At 43.2% G+C, this 26,728-nt stretch overlaps 1 protein-coding gene across 1 annotated transcript; it reads left to right on the top strand.

The window, feature by feature from the left end:
- Positions 1–6,236: 6,236 nt before the first annotated feature.
- Positions 6,237–25,653, top strand: LOC308168861 (meiotic recombination protein REC8 homolog; the record flags this gene model as incomplete). The annotated part of the gene is made up of 19 exons (XM_080543505.1): positions 6,237–6,293; positions 6,374–6,489; positions 6,950–7,046; positions 7,131–7,318; positions 10,396–10,464; positions 11,060–11,202; positions 11,847–11,922; positions 14,557–14,677; positions 14,862–14,928; positions 15,388–15,458; positions 17,265–17,343; positions 21,250–21,374; positions 21,951–22,023; positions 22,401–22,537; positions 23,217–23,265; positions 23,656–23,707; positions 24,054–24,158; positions 24,795–24,883; positions 25,562–25,653. 19 exons carry the CDS (start codon positions 6,237–6,239, stop codon positions 25,651–25,653), a joined length of 1,806 nt encoding a protein of 601 aa, XP_080399631.1.
- Positions 25,654–26,728: the final 1,075 nt, after the last annotated feature.

Raw genomic sequence — 26,728 nt, 5'->3', positions numbered from 1 at the left:
TGCAAGAGGACCAACCAGGTTGGTGTCCAGCCTCCAGCCCCAGGACCGGAGGACATCAATGATGGTGTCCAGCCTCCAGCCCCAGGACAGGAGGGCATCGAGGTTGCCCACGACGATGGACACAGCAGAAGTAAGTCAACATGTAGAACACATAGACCTAGGACATACTAACCAAACGAATGAAGTATTCTATTCTGTAGCTATAGGCCTGGTGAAGCTCATATGAACTCTCTCTCCTCTCTCTAGCGGCCAGCCCAGTGACAGCTGAGACGCCGCCTTGTGAGGAGAGCGGAGCTTCAAAGAAACAGAAGCGTTCCCGCCTCCAGAGGATGCTCACATCTGTGAAGAGCCTTGGGCTGCTGAGCTGCGGTCCAGGCAGACGGCCTCCGTCCCCCCAGTAACCGTCTTCACGACGATGGACACAGCAGAGGTAAGTCAACACATAGAACACATAGACCAAGGACATACTAACTAAACTAATAAAGTATTCTATTCTGTAGCTATAGGCCTGGTGAAGCTCATATGAACTCTCTCTCCTGTCTCTAGCGCCCGTCCTCCAGAGGACGCTCACAACTGCAAACAGCCTTGGCCGGAGCTGCTGCCCACCGTGAATAAAAAATAATTTGGATTGCATTCCTTTTGCTTGTGCATTTTTCATATCTTATGAACTTGTTATGCTGAAGATTGTGTAACTAGATAAGTGATCTTAAATATCATAGCTAGAAGCAACTGCGATTACAGCAACAAATATAGTAGCTAAGCATGTTTACAGCTATGCTTGAGGCAATATCCCAATAGAAATGTAATCATAACAAGAATCATATACAAGAATCATATACAAGAACCATAACAAGAATCATGTACAAGACATATAATGAATCATTAGAAATATACATGAGCTAGAAATGGTAGGCCTACTGAAGAAAGATGGTCATCCATTCTCCCTCCCTCCCTCCCTCCCTGATACTAAACAACAAAGTAATTACTATTAAAGTGTTTATTACTATACATGTATTAACTTTAACTTTATGAAGCAGTTTAATTGGAGTTGTGTTAGCCACATAAAGAAAATACATATCTAGAACTGAATTATGAAGGTTACTATGGGATTAGGTTAGACTAGAGAGAGAAGGAATGAGGATTGTGTTACAAGCAATATCCCCCTACCTGGTCGTACCCTTAAATGTCCACTAGATGGCAGGCATGTATCAGCATAAAGCAGGGGTCTACAACCTTTTTTCATCTGAGAGCTACTTTGAAAAAATGTAAGTGGCCGAGCGCTACTCATATCTTATTACATTCATTCACATAACGAATTATTTTGTCTTTTTGTCTCTTTCAAAAAATATTGTGCATGTGTGTAATAAGTGTGTTGACTCATTCCTACCCTTAGTGAGATGACTGTCACTGCATGGAGTCTACTACAGTTGTGTATGCTGGAGTGTATCCACTTAGGTTCACTCTTATAGAGTCATTTAAATGGTCATCTGTCAGGCTTGTTCAGAATGTAGATTTCATTACATTCATATCAGAAAAAGCTGATTCGCAAACGTATGTAGACAAATAAAGCAAATACTTTCAGGGCTGCTTGGTGAATATTCTTATAGTTGTCTGGGTCTACCAGGCTCCAGAAATGTTGTGAATGTTGTTGCGATTGTAGCTGGACATTATTCTGGAGATTTAACCTCCATCTCCATCTCTACAGGATTGACACTGAACAGTTCATCTATCTGCTCTCAGTGTTTCCCCTAGGTTTGCTGCCTTGGGGGGGTGGCATGGACTGTGGCATGGAACCCCCCCCCCTCGGTGATGATAACTCAGCATTAAGGGTTGGTTGGGGGTAAGACCCTGCGACATACCAGCGTCATGTCCAGGGGGTGTACTTGTACATCAAGCCGCCTCACGCTACAGAAACAGGAAAATCCTGCCCTATGGGCCATTAGGCTCGAGAACCATCGGTTCACAAGGCTACTTATGTGGTCTTGACTACCTGTCCACTTTCCTGGAGCTGGAACTTTTGGAACTTTTTACTTATTGAGCCTGCACTGTTTTATGTATTTTATTGAATGTTTTCTGTTTTCTGTATTGAATGTTTTCTGCCCTAACTGAGCTGTTTGACAACAAAATTTCCCCATTGGGGACAATAAAGGTTTTCAATCAATTCAATCAATCAATGCCGACGGACCGTTGTGCCGACAGCCCTCCCTGCATGTGAATGCTCTCCGCTTCTCTGTTACGGTACATGTGGGAAAACTAGGGTTAGGGTTAGGTGCTACGTCGACTTGGTACATGCTGGCATGTCTAACCCTAACCCTAATCCTATCCCTAACCCTAACCCTACCCCTAACCCCAACCCTACCCCTAACCCTAACCCCAACCCCAACCCTAACCTTAACCGTAGCACCCTAGCACCTAACCCTAACCTTAACCGTAGCACCCTTGCACCTAACCCTAACCCTAGTTTTCCCACATGTACCGTCTTGTCAGCTCTCGCAGAAATCCGCTAATAAACTGTCGGCATCGTGGTCCGTCGGCACAGCGGGTGGCCCCCAACATAAGAACCAGAGTATTTATAATCTAATAAGAGGTATAAATTGATCCATATCAATTTATAACATTATTATAATTGAATATTGGATTGCTGTGGGCAATGCAGTCAGATAATGTCATTTTGACTTTACTCTCACCTGAAAAAAAATCGTATGTCCATCTATAAAAAACAGACATTTCCAATGCTTCAATCCACTGTCCATGTACTGTAAATATGCCATTATGGTATTACCATGAAACCCAATTCTAGCAGAATAAGAAAGATTGTATATCTACTTTAAGTAAAATAATAAAGTGCATCCAGTTAGCTCTTTAGCTGGCAAGTGTGCAGCAGACTAGCTCATCTAATCACCTCTGAGCTAGCTAGTTAGAACAGGAGACGAAAGGAGACCAGAGGGAGAGAGAGGCAGAGAGAGAGAGAGAGAGTACCCGTTCCCAGAGTCCCATCTGTCTGAGCTCCCCCCCCCTCCCCGGGTGGCACCCACCCCCCCCCCCACCTGCCCTCCTCCATCATGACCACCAGAGGAAGCAGTCGCCCCAACGGCACGCTGCCCCAGACCAAGATCTGCCAGTTCAAACTCGTGCTTCTGGGGGACATGGCTGTGGGCAAGTCCAGCTTGGTTCTGCGCTTCGTCAAGGGCTAGTTCGACGAGTTCCAGGAGACCACCATCGGAGGTAAGGGGGAGGAGGGGTTTGGTTTGGTTTGGTTATTTGGATCCACTATTAGATACAGCAAATATGCAGTAGCTATTCTTCCTGGGGTCCTCATACCATACTTTCAAACAATTGTTAATCTTAAACACTTAAATACAGACAATACACTTCCATAACATTCATACATACATACATACATTAGCTCTATTATTTACATTTAACCACTACGCCAGCCAGACCGCTGTGATGACAGCAATGCAAGTTGAGACAATTACTTCTTTTTTTTTACACTCTTTTCTTTATTGATCTATCGATCTATCTATCACACTTTCAAAATATCAAGTTATCTATCACACAATCAAACTATCTATCGATCGATCACACTTTCAAAATATCAAATTATCTATCTTTCACACAGTCAACCTATCCATCTATCTATCTCGTGTGAAGTGGGAACTAATAATTTCCTAAAAGAGGAACTGTCGTTCGGGATGTAGTTTCCGCCTGTGAGCCTTTTTTGACGCGCGTCTTACCATAGCCTGTGTTTTAGCCTGGTCGCGACCAGGCTAATTATATCTGACTCAGAAGGAGCTCAACCAAGCAGCGAATTATTTGAACCACATTGATGGCACCGAACGCAAGCTAACATTTTCGAGGCTTAGAACTTTATCGAGGCTTAGAACTTTATCGAGCTTCGTGGAATACCCCCCAGCTGTTTAGTCACTTGAGTGACGTTAAAATCACTTCAGGCTTGTACAGTACTTACTTCATGCTGGCACAACCTGACAATATTGATGTCTAACTTACTAGATTGTCTGTTTCCTTTAGCTTCCTCAACTTTACATGTTACATGATCTTTTTTTTTTTGTATTGTTGTGTTATGATTATCTGTAGCCTATGCAGACATGATTTGGCAAGGACCTTTGTAGTTTGAGCGTGTATCTGAGATATTGTGTGCAATTAAAAAGTTATCAAAATGTATTGTGTTCTGTTTTTTTCATAGTTTTGTCAGACAAATACCTCCCTTTCAACAAACACATCAGCAGCATAATGAATTCCTGTCATTCTCACATCCACCAGTAGAGGGCATACAATACAAAACATTCACTGACATGACTGACTACAGTGTAGTCTGTAGATTCTATGTCGTCAATAAAAGTTGTATACCTGACCACAAAGCGGCTATGGTCTGGAAAGAGAGTAGAGGTTTTTGCTCACAGTGGCATAGATGTAGCATGTACGTGTAACCAGTAAAAAAGCACAATGTGGTAGAGGTCAAATGGGTTCAACGGATTACGTCATAAACATGTTTTGGTGGTGGTGGTGGTGGTGGTGGTGGTGGGGTGCGTCATTATCGTGGGTTTAAGTTAAATAACCATAAATGATAAACTATAGTCTGGATCGTGCACACTTTTAAATGTAGGTACTTTTATATCATTATCTTAAGTATTCATAGTATTGCAACAGACAGAAGGAAGCAGCATGGTATATGTATAGTTTAGTACTGGTGTGAATCTGTCCATGCACATCTGTGTGTGTGTGTGTGTGTGTGTGTGTGTGTGTGTGTGTGTGTGTGTGTGTGTGTGTGTGTGTGCGCGTGCGTGCGCTCGCGCGTGTGTGCGTGCATGCGTGCCTGTGTGTGTGTGTGTGTGTGTGTGTGTGTGTGTGTGTGTATGTTCATCTCCAGTGGATGCCCAGCAGATGGGAGCTGAGGGCCCAGAGTTTCAGAGCGGTGTCCTCATCACCGCCAGCTCTTGAACACACAGCACAGTCTCTGAGAACACGAGATGACAGTTGGACAGGAGAGGGGAGGTGAAGGAGAGGAGAGGAGAGGAGAGGAGGGACGACAGGAGAGGAGGGAAGAGGAGAGGAGGGGACGACAGGAGAGATGAGAGGAGAGGAGACAGGTGGAGAGGAGAGGAGGATAGGAGAGAAAGCAGAGGAGAGATGAGTCATACTGTACAGTTTTATGACCTTTTGCATCAGCAGCCTTTCAACCACTTGCACACCGAAGCTAATTGGGCATCACTCAAGGTCATGATGTATTTTGTCACCAAAAACAACAATTTCCATCAGACCCAGAGTTTCAGGCCTGACCAAGGCCAAGCAGTCAAGACAGGGTTAAGACACATCTGGCTTTAATTTAATAGCGTAAAAACCAATCTTGGCTCAAATGCAGGCGCTGGGGGTGGCGTTGGGGGGTGATGTCTGAAATATCAGTGCTATTTTCAATGCCAGAATTGTTCAGCGCACCTGGGGGGTCATTAATAAAACGGTGCTATCTATACTGACTACAATGGAGGCAAAGTCTGACAGAAAGGCTAACAAAAATACATTTCACGCAGTGAAATTCTGCGCAACAGTTCTGCGCAACGGAACACGTGATAACAATGCACACGTGAAAGACGGTTTTTTAAATGTCAGTAGATTTATTAAAATTGAAATACATAAATACTGATATGTACGTAAGTATTCAGACCCTCTGCTATCAAATCAAGTTTTATTTGTATAGCGCATTTCTCACAAGATGCGACTCAATGAAGAAAACCTGACAGGAAATAAAAGAACCAAGAGTCATGGTCATTATTATCCCCCTCAAACAGATCAGGCATCTCAGTCCAGTTAGGGTGTAGTAACCTTCTTCTACAACTGAGTGGCGCTGTCACCCTACAATGATAATAAATCTCTCAGCGACCCACGCAATAATGTATCATAGATGGAGGTGTAGTAACATAATCTTGTAGTCACAATGTTTTAACATTCCGCACATAGTCAAGTTCACTCACAGAAGTTTTGACCTGCCAGAATATACTCGACTCTCTAGCGAAATCCGTTTGTCACTGCGTTTTATTAGTATTCACAAGTATTCACGATCAATAACCATTATTGATTGTTCTTCATTAGGTATTTATTCCTCCAATGCATCAGAAATTACATGTTCAGTATAATATTTTTGATGTGTGTCTATATTTTATAGTTACTTGCTGTTTTAACTCGTTGGTTTTTCATGTTTCTCCCTCCCTTATGTTACCATGGCCACAGTTAATATGGAGGGTGGTTATGATTATGAAGCCCTATTCCACGGGGAGGTAAGTTGAAACAATAGTCAGGCACAAATGCACAGGAGATAAACTGTTAAAACTTTAATGTGTGTCTCCCTCTTTTGCAGAAAAAGCTCATGAAGGCGTTCATGTTGCTGAAACATCCGGTGGAGGTCCCCTCCTATATAACAGCTAAGGACATGAGGAACTGGCTGTTAACGGAGAGGCCCTTCCTGCTGGATGAGTGAGTGATTTCTTTTTTTGTGATACATTTTTTATTATTATTTCAGGGAATAATACAAGGGAGTGGTAACAAAAACTTAAACTCAGGAGAGAAATACAATGACAAAATTCAAGTACAAATATAACATTCCCATAAACCTGCTGGCTATGTCTATGAAGTCTAAGATCCACCTCTGCATAATCAAAGATGAGTGAGAGATTTTATCAAACTGTATAGATAGGTTGATATATTCTATGGATAGCAGTCTGATACATTATTTTATTCACATGAAGGTATGATGACATGGCAGAGAAAGAGCCCAACTTACAGCTCCATCTCCTTGAACTTGTAAGTAGCCTACTAGGACAACACATGAACATGTTTACTGACATACCCAGCAATAACAGGCAGTAAATTCATTTTATTAACATATTAGTGCCCTGACTCTCCTGCAAGAAATAATGTGGAATGTTGTGCACAGCTCTGGAGAGCCGCTCCTCGGAATGGAGAAGATGGAGGAGGAAGTCCGCAGGGAGATCCAGGATGAGCACCGCCTCTCACTGCTGATGGGCAGAACGGTATGACAACACAACACACTGCTATTTCCTGGAGACAAACCTCAAAGTGCTTGCTTGAGTCAACTCTCTGTCTGTCACATGAAGGTAACCATGGAGGGGATGGACCTGTTCCTGTGCAAGACCCGACCGGCTGCGGAGGAGGCGGTCAAGAAGATCCTCCTTCCTGTCCTCGCCTCACTCCTGAAGGAGGTCACTCTCTCCAGGGTATTTCGATTGGTTGGAGATCTCTCCCCAGAGATCGTAGAGATGGCCTATGAACATCTCCTGGCTAGGTAATACAGAAGCATCATGCCTACTGTAAATGGACTGCACTTATACAGTGCCATATTCCAAAACGCTTTACAATGGCCTCTCATTCACCCATTCACACACCCATTCACACACCAATGGCGGCAAGGTACCATGCAAGGCGCTGGCCCGCTCACTGGGAGCAATTTGGGGTTCAGTGTCTTGCCCAAGGACACCTCGACACGTGGCCAATCAGAGATTGAATCTCTGAACCGGCAACTTTGCGATCATTAGACGCCGGCTCTACTTCCTGAGCCACAGCCGCCCCATACTGTCAAATCTTATTTCACTTAAGAATGGCATCATAGAACAAGGCATCACATTACTGCAGTTAGGATTTTAGATAACAACATACAGGCATATATTATATTATTAAATATTATTTATTATAGATTTTTCATTTTTATTTTATAGAAGTGACCTAACCCTAACCCTAACCCTAAATCCTTAACAGAGAACAGGTCAGACGCCAAACTGAAGACCTCCACCATGGAGAAGACATGGGAGGCTGCTGCTGCCAGGGACATCAGTGGGCTGATGGAGAATGCAACTGCCTCTTTTCTCTCCCAGTCTGGAGAGGAAGTGCCTAAAAATTATGTTCTCTCTGCCATCACCAAGGCCATGGCCCAAAATAATTAAGACAACAAAATTCTGTTATGAAAATATAAAATCAGTGCCCTTTGCAGTGACGAGATGATGCATTAAAGTTAAGTGTATTACAAATGAGCCACGATCACAAGAACATTAATGTTTTCCTGTGTAAGACACTACAGGAAATAATGTGTTGCTGTTCCTACTCTTAGACTGCTCTCCTCTGTTTGTTTACAGCCCTCAGAGCTCATGGCTATTGATTCCAGTGGTACGTTACTTTTACTGTTAATTTTCTAAAATCGCAACGAGTTACCATCATAAAACAAAAACCCTCACACCAATCATTGTGTCTAAAGTAACAGTTGCATTAATCATTTAATAAATGGAAGAACACTCAAGTATCTTGTCCTTCCTTCACAGAGGATAAAGCCACCAAACTGAAGACGAAGAAGAAGAAGGGAGGAGTTCGGAGGTTCTTCAGCCGCGTTTTCAAAATGATTAAGTGCATAGAACAAGAAGACCACTGAGACAGCCCCCCAACACACACACACACACACACACACACACACACACACACACACACACACACACACACACACACACACACACACCCCACACACACACACACAGTGGCTGTTAGAACAGGTGGCATAATTATAATGAATTAAAGAATGCTTAAAAAAAATGTTGTGAACTGTAGCTACACGGACAGTTCTTCACCCTTTCACAGTTGTCACCCTTTTTACATAACATATAGTTAAAAGTCCCAGTGCTGTTATACTGTATATCGTAACTCATGGAATGCCTCTTGTCCAATCAAATCACTTGGTCGGAACTAACTGTTGTATATATTATTATCACTTTGGTTACAGTCACAGATATTTAGATTGCTGTATCTAAGGCAAGTAGAGAAAGGCGATTGGTCAAAACAGGTAATCTCACATCTGATTGGACCAGAAGGTAATCTCATCGCTGATTGGACCAGTAATAACCAGTAGTAATTCAGATTGTTGTATCTAAGGCAAGTAGAGAAAGGCGATTGGTCAAAACAGGTAATCCCACATCTGATTGGACCAGAAGGTAATCTCATCGCTGATTGGACCAGTAATAACCAGTAGTAATTCAGTCTTTGTCAACAGCGGGAATCTCCTCACTCGCGGACTTTCCTGAGGGGATTTAGGAGAGTCATCGCATAGTTTGAAACCCGAATAATTCATTCCGAGATAGCTACCGCCGACCAACCCCGTTTCCTTTGCAACGTTGGCACTTTTGTGAGAGTGAGGAAATGTTTTATTATCCTAATGTTCTTCGACGTCGCAGTGGCTGCTTTTCCACCATTTGGTAAGTCCATGACAACATGTAGCTAGCTAAGAGATTAGCTTGATGCTAACAAGTTACCTCTGTAGCTAGCTTCTGATAAAAACCTCACTGAAAGGGATCTAGCTCATATAACTCAACTGGAAACTAAAGCCTGCACCTTTTCAGTTCAACCTGTGAGGAATAGCTGGATATGTATTTGTATGTAATACCGCTTTCATTCTTTGGGAAGAACCCTGATGTTACAATGCTGTTGGCTGTTCCATCTAGTTAATGTGATGTTCCTGGTGTATTCTGAGGTAATGTAACATAGTTAATGTGATGTTCCTGGTGTATTCTGAGGTAATGTAACATAGTTAATGTGATGTTTCTAGTGTATTCTGAGGTAATGTAACATAGTTCATGTGATGTTGTTGGTGGTATTCTGAGGTAATGTAATATAGTTAATGTGATGTTGTTGGTGGTATTCTGAGGTAATGTAACATAGTTAATGTGATGTTGTTGGTGGTATTCTGAGGTAATGTAATATAGTTAATGTGATGTTGTTGGTGTATTCTGAGGTAATGTAACATAGTTAATGTGATGTTCCTGGTGTATTCTGAGGTAATGTAATATAGTTAATGTGATGTTGTTGGTGGTATTCTGAGGTAATGTAACATAGTTAATGTGATGTTCCTGGTGTATTCTGAGGTAATGTAATATAGTTAATGTGATGTTGTTGGTGGTATTCTGAGGTAATGTAACATAGTTAATGTGATGTTGTTGGTGTATTCTGAGGTAATGTAACATAGTTAATGTGATGTTTCTAGTGTATTCTGAGGTAATGTAACATAGTTAATGTGATGTTGTTGGTGGTATTCTGAGGTAATGTAATATGCAGGCATGATAATCGCTCACCTTTCGGCGAAATTCGCCGTTTTGAATCCATAATAGACATCCATACTTTTTTTTATTTTTTATTTTTTTAAATCTTGTAATTCTGCATGTGACCACCACTAGAGTAAATCTAAAAGAAATCAGATATGAGCACATGGAAGCTAATTTTTCCACAAAAAAAACTTTCCGCCGGGACCGCCTAGCAGGTTCCGGGTCTCGTATCCTTCTCACCTTTTTCACCCCAACCCATTTTCATGCCTGATCTGGGTGGTTTTAGGTTGGCAGCCACGAAAGGAACCAGAATAACACGCAGGGAGCTTCTGAAGGTCAATGTTGGGAAAACATGGTATGTAAACCCCCCCCCCCCCATCCCCTCCACTGTCTGAGGGAATACGAGGTATTGATTTAGCATTATGGTTTTATTGAAACTTCTGTCACAGCAGTACTAATTCTTGTACAGACCTTTCTGATCTCTTCAGACTACATCTTACCTGTCCTGCATTGTAACTGCCAATGGCCCCTGGTCATAGCATAGATTACTTTCTTGTAATGACTGATGCATAGATGATTCACTTACTTCAGACAAATGTATTTGTGTAAGTCGCTTTGGATAAAGGCATCTGCTAAATGCTTAATGATGTACATTGTGTGTCAGACTTTACAGTACAGCATGAGGCCACCAGACATAAGTTTAAATAACACATGTTATATTTCAAATATCTGTGCTTGACTGATGGCGCCTGGAGCAATTGAACCATTGTTGAATAATCCCCAAAAGTGCAAATCATGCCATTCAGGGACTCCAGACAGGCTCAAGTAAACGCTCAAGTATTTGAAAGGATTTCAAATAGTATTTGACCCAGGTCTGAAGGTCACACACTGGTGCTTTAGATCAGAATCGTTGATGGGTGTGTGTCTGATATGTGTCACGTTGATCCTAGTGATGACATCATGGACTATGTGATGGTGCGGGTGCCTCCCCTCCAACCAGGCCTCCCCCGGCCCCGCTTCTCCCTCTACCTGTCTTCCCAGCTCCAGTACGGCGTAGTCATCGTCTACCACCGCCAGTGTGCTTTTCTTCTGGGTGAGAGAGGGAGGGAGGGAGGGAGGGAGGGAGTGGGGCTGGGGGAAGGCAGGGCATTTTATGCCCTGAAATGAAGGGCATAACAAATGTCATTGTGGAAAGAACTGCTGTCGATACACACAGAAATGAGAGTAAGGTAAAGTAATACATCAGGTCTGACAGCTGCACAGTGAAGGGCACTGGTTGATCTGAAATACAAACCACCAAAGCCACAGGACCTACTACTACACGCACTCACCTCCATACACACTCATTGATAAAACACAGCACATGCAGCACATTGTCATTAGAGGTAGATACAACTCACTAAAGGATGAGGCTTACCGTCTCTTCAAAACACTCTGGTACACAATAATACCTTTTATTTTATTACCATTTAGCAGAATTAATTCGTAGTAGTAGTTTATCTTTCGTTACCAGCCAAACTGTTAGATTTATGACCTCCTCCACCGCAGAATGCAGCATAAACCATAAACACTTCAGCAAAGTTAGTTGTGATGGTACTGTAGATGCAGAATCACATCATCTTCCAGGTCACCCACGCAGAATCACCACGGTAACTGTGCAGCCTGTAAAATGAATGTGATGTCACACAGTACCTTGACCTCATGATATACTGTAGTAACTTCCCTGCTCTTTTCCAGATGAGATTCAGCAGACCATCGAGCGCCTGCTGCGCTCCAAGATACACATAAGCATCGACTTGCCTGAGCCTGACAGGTCAGGGGACACACATCATACATGCACGCTTACACACACACATACACAATGTCACCCACACACCTGCCCCAGAGTAGGCATTTACCATCGTCTCCCCTCAACACACTCAGAGTAAAGGGTTTGTTTTAGCCGTACTTCTCAGAAGTTCTCAAAGCTAAAAAGGGAAATATTAGTTTATTCGTTAACGATCGCGGTTAATTTGGCAAACCTTTACGCGGTAAAAAATTATAATTATAATACGCGAATGAATCATATTACCACGGTATATACAGAACTCTATATTAGTTACTGGGTTCAGGTTGCAATCTCATCTGGAGTCATGGGTTCAAATCCTGCTTCTGACAACTTTGTTTTTTACTTACATGTTACTAAATATGAAATACGGTGGAAATACACAGTAGTATTCGTTCAGTGGACCACTGACCAACAACGAGTGTTGGGTCATCGCAAATCTGAAGAGCCGCTCGTTTTGTGTGTTTGAGCTAATTCCCCTTCCTCTCACAAGGCTAAAGTACGGACCCCCCCTGGGGTCCCAAGGGTTAGGGTTAGGCCCTACCAGGATTAGGGTCAGGGTTAGGGTTAGGTTTAGGGTTAGAATCCTTGCGATCGTTCTGGCTCGTAGGGCCTAACCCTAACCATAACGAATTACTAAACCGAGGGAACTAATTACTAAACCGAGGGAACTAATTACTAAACCGAACGAACTAATTACTAAACCGAGGGAACAGATTTACTTAACCGAGGGAACGGATTCACACATCAAATAATGTTTTCCTACCATGTGACCCCAGGGGGGCTCCGTACTAAAGTGATCTCAAGAACGAATGGTATACTTTAACCTGTGTCCTTCTTAGTTTATGTAGGAGCTAAAGTATACAGTATTCTGTGATAGCAGTTCGAGAATGAAAACAACAGTGATCAGTTTGAAGAAAGAAACTGTCTGAAAGCAAGACATAAGCAAGACAAACTGTCGATTTCTGAAGTCCTGAAAGTCGGAACAGCGCCACAAAATCAACCAGTGGTCGAACAACAAATAAATAAAGTGTTTACAGGTTTTCGCTTTAACACTAACATCCAAACCTCAAACACAATGACCAAAACCTGAAACTGGTGTATTTTATCTCACACCAATTCTGACAAACACATTTCTTGCTTATCACTAATTTTGCCACGCTAAACCACCCAGTTAACAAAACACTAAATACAATTCTCTACATTTGGCACACACTTCCTTGATAAAATCTCTTGTGTTCACATGGAAAACACTACCATTCAGAATGCTAAACTCAAAACATCAATCACACTCCATATGGGCAAACACCTATTGCATTTGAATTAGCAATCATAGCTTAAGCAATAAGGGCTAAAGGTGAGCTCTCCTGTGTTGAAATATATCTGAAGTATATCAGGGCTGGATTCGTCATGCCAGGCGATACTTTCCCCTCTGCTTGGCCAGGGAGAACATTACCTGTGATGTTGACAAGGTCTTGTGGCCTTTGTGTAGACAGAGTATATGCAGAAGGCTTATTTTTTTCTTCTTCTGTTGTTTGTTCTGTATGAAGAACACTTTACAAATCCAACTGTCATTGCTGAGATGTGTACAGTATTTCAGAATAATAATAAAAAACGCAGCCAAAGTAAAGTAATTAAAAGCTAGGTTACTTTAGGGCGAAAATTATTTAATCAAAAACAACATGTACTATGTTAATTTCATGTGTGTTGTAGTGCCTATGAAACACTTGATCGATCTAGATCTTGTGTGCAACACTGACTCTTTCAAAGTGAAATATAGGCCCTTGGTATGGCACTAAATTGATGCAGGATGGCAGGTTTTTCTCCAGTGTTTAGAAATGTTGCTGTGGAATTGCATGAAATGTACAAAATATAGATTATGAATCGCCAATGATTCTGTAATAGCTGTTTAGCTGAAATGACGGCACTATGGACAGCAGGGTTCTCCCCAGGACTCTTGAACAGTATGGAGCTGGGTTGCATGATCACAACCCGACTCACGTTTATTCTTGTCAAAAGGAACATCATAACGCTTTCACTTTTGCTTTAGTTTTAACAACAATAGTGTTGTCGATCAAAGGTAGTTACTCTATCATTACTAAATATATAGTTTAATTTGCCTTGAAATGTTTACAGCGTGTGGCAACACCACTGTGTTTTAATCATTCATCTTTGTAGGGGGAGAGCCAATGTATGTTTTTCAAGTATTCGAGGGCTATGCGAAAATATATTTTGCGTAAGGGGAGGGTCGTCAATTTTGGTATTTTAGAGGTTAAATCCATCCGTGTACCACCCCCATCATAAATAAAGATCAGTCCCGTAACCCAGAAACACAACACGCTTACTGTAAGAAATTGTTATCTTCAGGGTAAAGGTTGTGGTTAGGTATACAGTAAGTTTATGTTTGGTTAGGGATAACATTTCAGTCTAACCGGATGAGCAGCCTATAACCCTACCTGTAGCCTCGGTCTAACCATAAACTCAAACATAAGCTTGTAACTATGCTTACACTTATGCTCTAGTATGAGGACATCTCACCCCACTCCCTGCCTATGTGTCAGACCCACCTGGGCAATGCATAGCAGCCATTTTGCATTTAACATTGGCCCTTTTGTGTCCCAGACTAGCCCTGAACGTGGCTGATTCCCTGTTCCTTCTGGAGGAGGCTGAGGGGGCTCCAGACCCCTTCTTTGGTGTGATGGGCTCAGGAGACCAGCTCCCCAGTCCCTACAGGATCCCTCAGGTACTTTCAACGTTAACCAACAACAAAACATTTTCTCTACTTTAATTAGAGTTAGAATTCAAATTCTCTGTTGATTCATCAAATGTATTTACAAAGCATTATTCTAAGGCTTAGCACACAGAAAAGGTGGTATATTGATTGACCTTGTTTTATGGCGATTCTGTTACTTCCCCAACCAATGCAGATTATGGCGGCTGTGACTACACAGCGCTCTCCAGTGGTCAGTTCCAGAACCGCATCGGAGGGGGAGGGTGAGTCAATTCCTAGCCATGGTGAGTCAATTCCTAGCCAGGGTGAGTCAATTCCTAGCCAACCTCTACTAGTTGCAACTCTACAAGAAGCTTCTTTCTCGAGTTGCAAAAACAAAAAGACACAGACTGAAACAGAAAGTGGGAATAAGGTCAAAATACTCACCAGAAGTTTCCGCTAGAAAGATAATAAGACATGTTAGAGTTGCCCCCCCCTAATATAAGCATGTGTGGATGTGACAGAATGGAATAGGTATATTGCTTCCACTTGTAAAATCCTCTAAAGATCTTTACGAGTTTCAAGGGCACACCGTTGCTTCCGGACAGGGCTAAAACATAGTCTGTTATTGAGATCAGATGACAAATCTTCACCAAGAGATCAGCGTCTCTAACGTTGGTACTTTTCCTCCACTCTCCCTTTTTTCTTTTCCTTCTCTTGTCTCTATGTCCCTCTCACCTCAGGTTTGAACCAATCCACGCCAGAAGCCATCACCCTGAAAGAGCCGGAGCCGGTCATGCTTCACTTCACTCAGGTGAAGGCGTGGGCCTGGGAGAGGGTTCTTGGATTAGCATCGAAAATTGTCATTTTGAAATTCATTCGTTTGAACTGTTTTTCCATATTATGAAAGTGCAGATTGTAAGCTTTCAAACGATGTGTCATACATTGACATCTGAAATCTAGTTGAAGAAGATATGCTTATTTGAATGTTGGTACCCCTCAAACCAAATACCGGAGAAAGACGCTCTGAATCAAAACACACGCAAAACAGTTGCTAGTAGCTAGCAAGGAACATCACTATGAACACCTAACTGCATTTGTAGCATCACATCACAACATGCTGATTGAACATCAACATGCTAAAAACACATAACTCCACATAATTAGATGATCACACAGTCCTTGCTTTTGCACACGTCCTAAAACGTAAGTTTGTTTACAAGCCATCTATCACTTACCTAGTAGTCCATGGCAGATGATGTAGTGAATACAATTCACAAATCATAAGTAACAAACTGTTGTTTGTTATAACCTCAGCAAATATTTTCAAGTCAAGACTAAAAACCCATCTTTTAAATATTGCCTTTAAATGACTCAATAATTAAATTATTATTATATAATGATTAAAGCAAGTTATTATTATTATTATTATTATTATTATTATTATTATATCGAGTGGGCTCTTCAACACTTCAACACTTCACATTTATATATATATTTTAAAAAGGTCATTTGCGTGACGTGAGAATCGCCGACATACAGACCTTTTCACCAGCAACATTATGTGACACGTTCTAATGCTTTGGTCCTCATATCGGCGACCAGTCAAAATGTTCTGACTTTTCTTTTGAAACACGGAACTACGTTTCAACATTGTTGAGAATCACAACACAAACTCGCTAGTCAAGCCAAAATACTGCAACGCAATGGATTCGGTGAGTAATCCCCACTGCTACCTAGTTAAACTATGACAATACTTAGCAGGCTCACAAAACAAGCTGCATTAGTTGACTAGTGATGTGTCATTTATTTTCAACAACAAGGAATTGTATTCACATTTTTCTAAAGAAAAGTCTGATCATTACATATGAGGATCAAAGCATTAGAACATGTCACATATGTGGTCTAGTAGTGGTCACTACTAGTCACTAGTAATAAAATCATAATATGAATAATTGCACTCCCAAATGGGCAATTTCAAGTATTCGTTGTAATGGATGGTCAGGGTTTTTTGGCCCACAGTTAACCACTCAGGGTTCATTTTGGCCTACCAAGCCAAACACACGGGCACTCCTGCACTGAATAATTGACTGATACCACAGTCTCCCATTAACGTTATGGGATCAGACCAGTGGGTTCTTGGCCTGATAACAACAGTAGTCCCTTACCTGATGCAACATACTTTAGACAGAAGAAATACACTGTGCAAGGACTTTGCCTTGGGTCTTCTGAATTCCCCCTTCAGAACCTGGCTGCCACCTACCAGAGCCCAAATATCAAATCGCCAAATCAGAAACTACCCAACTGAGATCCCCAAAACAAGAACAGCAAGATACAAAACATTACCCATCCCATTCTTTACAGGTCTCCTGAACGCCAAATAACGTAGGATGAACGTTTTAGCCTTACCCACCACCGCCATAGACTGTGCTGAATAATAAATCAAGATTCACTAAGTTATTAGCACTGTTTTTATCCAAAATTGTGTTTTATATTTTGATGTTGTATTTCGTTGATGTTGACGTAAGAATACTGTTCCCCACTGAATGGCTCAAGACACAAGTGTTGAGCTGGGTTTTTTATGGTTACTTATCTCTCTCTCCCTGTCTCTCTCCATCAGTTTGAGGGAGCGGAGCTAACTGAAGCCACAGGCAGAGTGATCGACTTGCTTCTGGAGCAGCCAGACCTATTCGACTGGGGTAAGAGAGATGAGAGAGGATAGTAGGATTCTCTAAGTAATGACAGGCGATCGATATGGACATTTGTTAGCGTGAAAGGAGTGAAAAGGTGTGTGTGTGTGTGTGTGTGTCTACTGGGAATGTCCAAGGGAGAAGCAAAAAGGCTCAGCAAGTATTGCTCTGTCTCTGCGATTATTGGCAGCCGCCAAATATGGCGGAGACGGTGTTACTTGTACCCGTGAGTCTTGTCCTGTTGTATGTGAAAGACATTGTCCATGTCTGTTTGTGAATGCATCCCATCTGTGCCTTCAGTATTTGTGTCCTTGTATACTTGTTTCTATGTGGACAGAAATAAATGATTAAAATGTGTGTGTGACAGACGCAGAGATTGAGGAGAGGGAAAGGGAGAGAGAGGGAGAGACGGAGAGAACAAGGGACCAGGAGGGAGCCATGACATCTATTGACCAGTAAGTCCCCTGGGACCCTTTCACAGGCGGATCTTACTGCCACAAGGGCTGTGGTCACTGTTCAAGTCCAGCTAGGACTTGAACAGTCTTCATTTTTGCTGTGTGTGTTTTCTGATTACAATAAATGAGGAAGCTAGATGGTTATTAAGATAGTACCCACCATTGTGTGTGTGTGTGTGTGTGTGTGTGTGTGTGTGTGTGTGTGTGTGTGTGTGTGCATGTCCAGGCTGAAGGACACGGTGGTGGTGGGGGACAGTGTGTGGCTGCTGGACAAGGAAACGGGCCAGCCCATGGAGATGCCACTAGAGGCCCCGTACTCCTCAGAGAGAGAGGACGAGTCAGAGAAGGGGACAGAGAGAACACCGGAGAGAGCGCCAGAGAGAGCGCCAGAGAGAGCGCCAGAGAGAGCGCCAGAGAGATCGCCAGAGAGAGGGCCAGAGAGAACACCGGACAGAGCGCCGGAGAGAGCGCCGGAGAGCTCTTGTGGAGAGGTGTGTGTATGTATGTTTGTTTGTGTGTGTGTGTGTGTGTGTGTGTGTTTGTGCTTGTGTGTGTGTGTGTGTGTGTGTGTGTGTGTGTGTGTGTGTGTGAGAAATGGAGACAGTTACATTCAGTTACAGTCATCAGCCTAGCCTAATAGACTATCTAAGTTTACTCTTCTGCAACTTGTCCATGTGTGTCTGCCATCATTCATACAAAATAAAGTGCCAGAAGGCTTAACTGCCCAGAAAGCAGGAGTTAAAATGTTTAAAGGAAGAACTACATACAACACTCGAATAGCCGTTTCAGTTAAATATTTTTGACACAGTATTTCATATATTGGTGCCAGTGTTATGGCGCATTCGTCGGAAACCTTCGTTTTCGACTACACTGTACGGGCAAAGGTCTTTGCGGATAAACCCAGCGATAGACTTGGTAATAGTCGTAGCCCTCGTTTCAGCCATTCATATATACACACAGTCTTACCGTCACAACAATGATGTACCAGATATACACTCTGAAGTTCCCAGTGAGTTATGCGTTGAGCACAGTGAAAGAAAAGAGGAAGCACTTTTCTTTTTCTTTTCTTTTTTGGAGAATAGGACACATCGTGAATAAAGAATTTATTAATTTCCAGATTTCCAGTCTTCTACCTGGACACAAACATTCCAATAACTGTTAAATAACACTTTATAACACTTTATTATTAGTAATTGTATTTTTTATTATTATTACAAATTAACAAAAAATGTCAGGTTGGAGAGGATTGGAAGGGCTAGAAGGGAGATAGTGTGCTAGAGGGGGTGGAGACAGTTTGATAGATAGGCGGAAATGTATGTAATAAAGTGTTTGACGGTTGTTTATTTCTTTTCACGGTCGCCAGTTACACGCTTATACTATTACCGTCACAGACTCGCTGTAGTGTCTCAATAGGCCTCATTCATCAACCATGCATACACACAGCTTTGTTTGTAGATGTTTATTTTTTCTCTCCCTCCTTCTCTCTGCCTCTACATCCTCTCTCCTTCTCTCTGCCTCTACATCCTCTCCCTCCTTCTCTCTGCCTCTACATCCTCTCTCTCCTTCTCTCTGCCTCTACATCCTCTCCCTCCTTCTCTCTGCCTCTACATCCTCTCCCACCTTCTCTGCCTCTACATCCTCTCCCTCCTTCTCTGCCTCTACATCCTCTCCCTCCTTCTCTGCCTCTACATCCTCTCTCTCCTTCTCTCTGCCTCTACATCCTCCCTCCTTCTCTCTGCCTCTACATCCTCTCCCTCCTTCTCTCTGCCTCTACATCCTCTCCCTCCTTCTCTCTGCCTCTACATCCTCTCTCCTTCTCTCTGCCTCTGCCTCTACATCCTCTCTCCTTCTCTCTGCCTCTACATCCTCTCTCTCCTTCTCTCTGCCTCTACATCCTCTCTCTCCTTCTCTCTGCCTCTACATCCTCTCTCTCCTTCTCTCTGCCTCTATATCCTCTCCCTCCTTCTCTCTGCCTCTACATCCTCTCTCCTTCTCTCTGCCTCTACATCCTCTCCCTCCTTCTCTCTGCCTCTACATCCTCTCTCTCCTTCTCTCTGCCTCTACATCCTCTCCCTCCTTCTCTCTGCCTCTCCATCCTCTCCCTCCTTCTCTCTGCCTCTACATCCTCTCCCTCCTTCTCTCTGCCTCTACATCCTCTCTCTCCTTCTCTCTGCCTCTACATCCTCTCTCTCCTTCTCTCTGCCTCTACATCCTCCCTCCTTCTCTCTGCGTCTACATCCTCTCCCTCCTTCTCTCTGCCTCTACATCCTCCCTCTCCTTCTCTCTGCCTCTACATCCTCCCTCCTTCTCTCTGCCTCTACATCCTCTCCCTCCTTCTCTCTGCCTCTACATCCTCTCCCTCCTTCTCTCTGCCTCTACATCCTCTCTCTCCTTCTCTCTGCCTCTACATCCTCTCTCTCCTTCTCTCTGCCTCTACATCCTCCCTCCTTCTCTCTGCGTCTACATCCTCTCCCTCCTTCTCTCTGCCTCTACATCCTCCCTCCTTCTCTCTGCCTCTACATCCTCTCCCTCCTTCTCTCTGCCTCTACATCCTCTCTCCTTCTCTCTGCCTCTACATCCTCTCTCCTTCTCTCTGCCTCTACATCCTCTCTCCTTCTCTCTGCCTCTACATCCTCTCCCTCCTTCTCTCTGCCTCTACATCCTCTCTCTCCTTCTCTCTGCCTCTACATCCTCTCCCTCCTTCTCTCTGCCTCTACATCCTCCCTCCTTCTCTCTGCCTCTACATCCTCTCCCTCCTTCTCTCTGCCTCTACATCCTCTCCCTCCTTCTCTCTGCCTCTACATCCTCCCTCCTTCTCTCTGCCTCTACATCCTCTCCCTCCTTCTCTCTGCCTCTACATCCTCTCCCTCCTTCTCTCTGCCTCTACATCCTCTCCCTCCTTCTCTCTGCCTCTACATCCTCTCCCTCCTTCTCTCTGCCTCTACATCCTCTCCCTCCTTCTCTCTGCCTCTACATCCTCTCTCTCCTTCTCTCTGCCTCTACATCCTCTCCCTCCTTCTCTCTGCCTCTACATCCTCTCTCCTTCTCTCTGCCTCTACATCCTCTCTCTCCTTCTCTCTGCCTCTACATCCTCTCTCCTTCTCTCTGCCTCTACATCCTCTCTCCTTCTCTCTGCCTCTACATCCTCTCCCTCCTTCTCTCTGCCTCTACATCCTCTCTCTCCTTCTCTCTGCCTCTACATCCTCTCTCTCCTTCTCTCTGCCTCTACATCCTCTCCCTCCTTCTCTCTGCCTCTACATCCTCTCCCTCCTTCTCTCTTCCTCTACATCCTCCCTCCTTCTCTCTGCCTCTACATCCTCTCCCTCCTTCTCTCTGCCTCTACATCCTCTCTCTCCTTCTCTCTGCCTCTACATCCTTTCTCTCCTCTCTACCTCTAACATTCCACTCTGCCGCTACATCCTTTTCTACCTCCTTCTCTCCGACACCTAGCTCCCCGAAGTTGTCCCCTCTCCTAAGAGACAGGGTCGCAGGCGACAGCTTGTTTTCGCCGACCCTCACACGCAGATCTCCATGGAGGCAATGCAGTTGCAGATCAAGGACCCTCTTGCTGAGACCATGCCCCTGGTAAGACCACCCACCCTCCTACCAGGCACCAGAGGAATTCACTGAAGGATTGATTCTTCAAATCAGTCAAGTATCTTTGTCTGGGTATCTAAATAGATCTTTTTGTTTTGTTTTAAGGAAGTACTGTTCAGTAGGCTGGTCACAATAAAAGGCCACTCTAAAATGTGCAGTTTTATCACATAGCACAATGCCACAGATGTCGCAGGTTTTGAGGGAGCGTGCAATTGGCAGCAATGTCCACCAGAGCTGTTGCCCGTGAATTGAATGTTCATTTCTCTACCATAAGCCGTCTCCAAAGGTGTGTCCGAGAATTGGAATTGGAAACGACTTTGGAGATGGTTTATGGTAGAGAAATACATTTTCAATTCACCGGCAACAGCTCTGGTGGACATTCCTGGAGTCAGCATGCCAATTGCACGCTCCCTCAAAACTTGCGACATCTGTGGCATTGTGCTGTGTGATAAAGCTGCACATTATAGAGTGGCCGGATCTGGCCTGCGGGCCGCCTATTGGTGATCCGTGCTTGAGGAAGTGTAGTTGACCTCTTTGCCTAGTATTGCTGTCTCTCTCTCCCAGTCCAAGGTGCTGATAGACCCCGCCTCCCGGTCCACGGCCGCCCCCGGAGAGCTCTTCAGCGCCCCCGCCTGCCGTGAGTATCTCATACCTCTACTGAGAGAAACTTGGATGACAAGGTCTGACGTTTCAGCGTACCCAGAGGTAGACATAATGGATCTTTCCCAGCGTATATATGCCACCGCAGATGATAGTGATGATATATTGTGAGTTGGTGGACATTGCGGTCTAGGGAGGAAGTATGCAGTTCAGTCCATGATGGATAGATGGACCCAGGAAGGGACGATTGGACGGATGGGTGGATGGATGGATAGATGGATAGATAGACAACCCTTGTGGCGTTTTTAGAGAGAGCGATCACATAAGTAGATGACTACGATTAAGATAAGACAAGTTTGCTTATCTTCTCTTTGCCCCCACCCCCACCCCTCCTTACCCTCTTCCCTAACACAGCTCACCTCCACCCTGACCTCCTGTCACTATGGCAACAGTGTGCTGTCCTCAGGAAGAAGAGCAGCAGGGAGGGGGGAGACTCTGAGGTCGACGTAGACATGGGGGTGGAGAAGGACAGAGAGAGGAGGGGCTCTGGCGTGAGAGGGGTAAATTCTTTATTTCTGTTGACTATGACCGCATTTGTTTTCATTCAACCATCAATCAATGAACATTAGTTTTTAGTAGGGATGTAACAATGCACTCAACTCACGATTCAATACGATTCACGATATGAGATTGTAGCCAAATTAGGACTATTTCTCAGACAAAAACTACAAAATACGCTTATTTGCACCTCTTCATTGCCAACAAAATAAGGAGTTATTATACTGTATTGTTTGTTTTTGTTGGCATATGGGATGTGTTCAGCTAGGCTCAAATCATATTTTCCAAAAGTATTGCTGCTGATATGTAGTTCCTATCTATATCCATATCTATTTGCATGTTCAAATGCATTGCCATAGTTGACATTTTGATGATGACCCTGCATGCATGCAGAATCACTTCTTCAACTGCATTCCCAATGTCAATGTAGCTAGCTAGTTTAGCTGTACACTTACAATAACACACCAACACAGCACCGACAATGCACACTTCAACAACAGTATTGCAAGACGAGTGCATCAAGCTACAACGTTATTCCACCACCGTTCCCCACGTTGGTTTGTTTGTTGATATACGTCGACCCATGATTCATCCAGATTATTGAGAGTACATTCTCTGTCACGACACAACATGTCTACAGTGCATGTGTCGATGAGTGTCCTCTGTACACAGGTCACACGAGAGCTGAGGGAGTCAGGACGAGCCCCCTCTGAAACCTCAGGTCAGACACCAGGGGATCTATCTCAAGTTTCAAGTTTATTGTTACATCACATTACACAAGTGTAAGAGAGTAACATTCTTAGGCTTCGGTTCCTGACATTGTGTTGCAGCACAAGACATAAGGCAATAGACATCATTCAAGAAAGTAACAGTAGTACAGGACATACATGGAGAAAAAAATGGGCATAATACCAGATAAAGGTGACAATAGTACAGATAAGACAGAATACACTAGTGGTGCAACTAGTGATAATAGATAGTTCAGTAGTAAAGTGGCTAGGTGCTTAAGGTTTCTGTAGTCCGTTTACATGGGGTGTGCTTGGGGAAGATAGTCAATTGTCTACTACAGTGGGCTTGATCATGAGCCTGATCGATCACATGTTTCTTTCAGCTGTCTCAGAGCTCCAGGAAGTGTCCAAAGAACACACTCCGGCCAGCAGACGGTGAGAGATGAGAAAAAGAATTCAGTGAACATTATCTCTCTAGAAAGAGGATGAGAGCGACTGAAATATAAATTGAATATTAAATATAGATTATTATTTTTTAAAGGGGGGGTTAGTAGGAGTGGCTTGACATCTAATCTGGCGTCCATAATCCCAGGTGCCATTTTTTACATTTTGTCAGGGTGTAGAGGGCAAGTAGCAACGTGTACTAACATTTTCATGTCAAAAGTCAATTCTTAGAATTGTAACTGATGGCTAATGGGTGAAGATACTCTACCTAATAATGGTGTGTGTGTGTGTGTGTGTGTGTGTGTGTGTGTGTGTGTGTTTATGTGTGGGGGGGCAGGTCTCCCATAGAAGAGGAGGTGGTGGTGGCTATGGAGGACATAGTGGAGGAGTGTGTCGACCTCCCTGAGAGAGAACCAGAGCTCACCCCTGAGAGCCTGCTGAGGTAAATGTCGATGGGTCCGACTGCATTTTTCACAATCAGTTAGATGATGGATGCTAAATGTCATTTATCGATCGTGCATGCTATATTTATGCTGACTTAAATTATCTTGTTTATTCAAACTCGTATCTATGTCCACGATGTAAAATAAATAACCATTTCATAGGTCTGTGTTTGAACTGTGAAGTTAGTCATGTCAGTTTGCCTGTGTCTCAGCATCACTGGAGATCGCTGGGTGTTTTGTTTTGAAGTATTGAAGTATTACAGTTGCCAAATGGTGGTATGTGAATTTACTATTGCAAAGTTTACATTGAACAACATTATCGTGAGCAGTGGCAATAGCCCATGGCAACAACTGAGAGGGGATGAATGAACTCAGCGAGGTTGTTATGTAAATGAATGAAAAAACACGGCCACATGCATTTTTTAATCTCACAAATACTGAGTACTTGTAATGGGTTTTTTCGATTTGTCGATTAGATATCTTTGTATCGATGCGGAAGTCCGTGATTGACTGATAGATAAATGGATCAACCTAACCCGTCCCTACGGAGCACCCTTCATCAGAGAACCACAGGTAAACCACTATCAATGCTACAATAAACACTCCTCTCTCCTCTTCTTCATCTCCCTCTCCAGAAAGGTGTCATTGGAAGAGGACTTCCACTCTCTGCTGCCCCCTGATGCAGACCGCAGTACTGCAGCTCAAATGTTCTTCCAACTGTTAGGTGAGGAGTTGAATGACTGAATTGATGATAGAGTGCCATATAATGGCGTGTTAAATTGGATTTAAATCTGAAGATTGCTCCCCATTGCTGTCAGGATTGCAGAGTCTCTCCCTATCTTCTGCCATAGACTTCATCTTTTCAGGCTACACCTTAACTGTCCCTCCTTAAACCTCTGAATCCCCCTGTTCAGTTTCTCAACTGTATATTACCAAAAAAGGTGTCCACTAAATTCCAAAAATGTAAATGGAAAGACTGACTTTACTTTCCACTTCACTTTTGGCCCTGAAAAGTGGGCTGACCTTATTTATTTTAGAATAGAACTTTGTTGTCCAACCAAAGATGGACCACTGTTTGGGGCTCAGCTCAGGCATTAGACACTTGTAGGACTACATAGGGGTAGTGGTGGTCTAGTGGATAGTGAGTTGGACTTGTGATCGGAAGGTTGTGAGTTCAAATCCCGCCTGAAGCTCCCGCCTGAACACTACTAGTGTGCCCTTGAGTAAGGCACTTAGCCCTCAGTTACTCCAGGGGGAATGTCCCTGTAATTCGTAATTGTAAGTCGCTTTGGATAAAAGCGTCTGCTAAATGGCAAAATTATTAAATTTAAAATTATTACTACATGGGGTCGGTCTTCTGGTTCTGGTGTGTTCTGACCTGTATGCCACTGTGTTTGTCCAGAGCGGGTGACTGGCAGAGAGCTGGGTGTGTGTCAGGGGCATCCCTACGGCCCCATCACTGTCATCCCCTCCCACTCCCCCCGGACAGCCTGAGGTACAGAGTGGGACCTGGACACACACACACACACACACACACACACACACACACACACACAGACTTTCACAAATGCACACCATGCGGGTTCACACACCCAATCACAAATACACAACAACTGGTTCACACAAGATACACACATACACTTGATTGACAACTTTCACAAATGTACACTCACAGGCACTCACAGTGATACTGATATCCACCAGGTGCTTAGATATTATACAGGCACACAGACACACACCCACACACAGATACATATACACACACAGAATACAGTCTGATGGTTATGGCTTTTAACTGGGTACCCACTGATAAACCATACATGAATTCAATTGGCCTTTTCACTGTCTGGTGTTAAAAGAGATTCAGGGTGCAGGGTCACTAGGGCTTCGTTCACATGGCAGTGAAATGCGACCCAAATCCGATTTTTTTGTGACTCAGGTCTGATTTATGCATGACCATGTGAATAGCGCAAATCACATGAAATCTGACTTTTTAAAATCAGACCTGGGTCGCGTTCAGAGGTGGTATTATATCGGACTATGGCAAGCCGTTTTAACATTTATTAGCTACAATGGATATTCATTACTGATATCTGCAACATCATTTTGCCTAGTCAAAACTCAAATTCAAGATATCTTTAATTATATTTGGACTAATCAAAACTCACATTTTAGATATCTGTTATTATATTTTGACTAGTAAGATTCAAATGTATTTTGCCATTCAAGTGTATGGGGTTTGTCATTACAGATATCTACAATTCAGTTGTAGATATCAGCTATTCACATTGCCGATATCTGCAACTGAATTATGACTAGTTGTAATTACAGTTTCAGATATCTACGGTTTCATTCTGACTAGTCATACTTCCAGTTCAAGATATCTTTAATTCCCATTAATTCAAGATATCTACATTGTCCTTAAAGATATCTTAAATTAAGTTGTAGATATCTCAAACTGGAATTAGGAATAATCGTAATTTAATTGTAATAATACATTTTATTTATATGGCGCCTTTCATGGCACTCAAGGTCGCCGATTGTAGATATCTATTATAAAGTTATAGAT

The sequence above is a fragment of the Nansenia antarctica genome, assembly GCF_963989245.1.
Source record: "Nansenia antarctica genome assembly, chromosome: 12".
Taxonomy (NCBI): Eukaryota; Metazoa; Chordata; class Actinopteri; order Argentiniformes; family Microstomatidae; genus Nansenia; species Nansenia antarctica.
The sequence above is the reverse complement of the archived record's forward strand: the minus strand, read 5'-3'. Positions and strand labels throughout refer to the sequence as shown.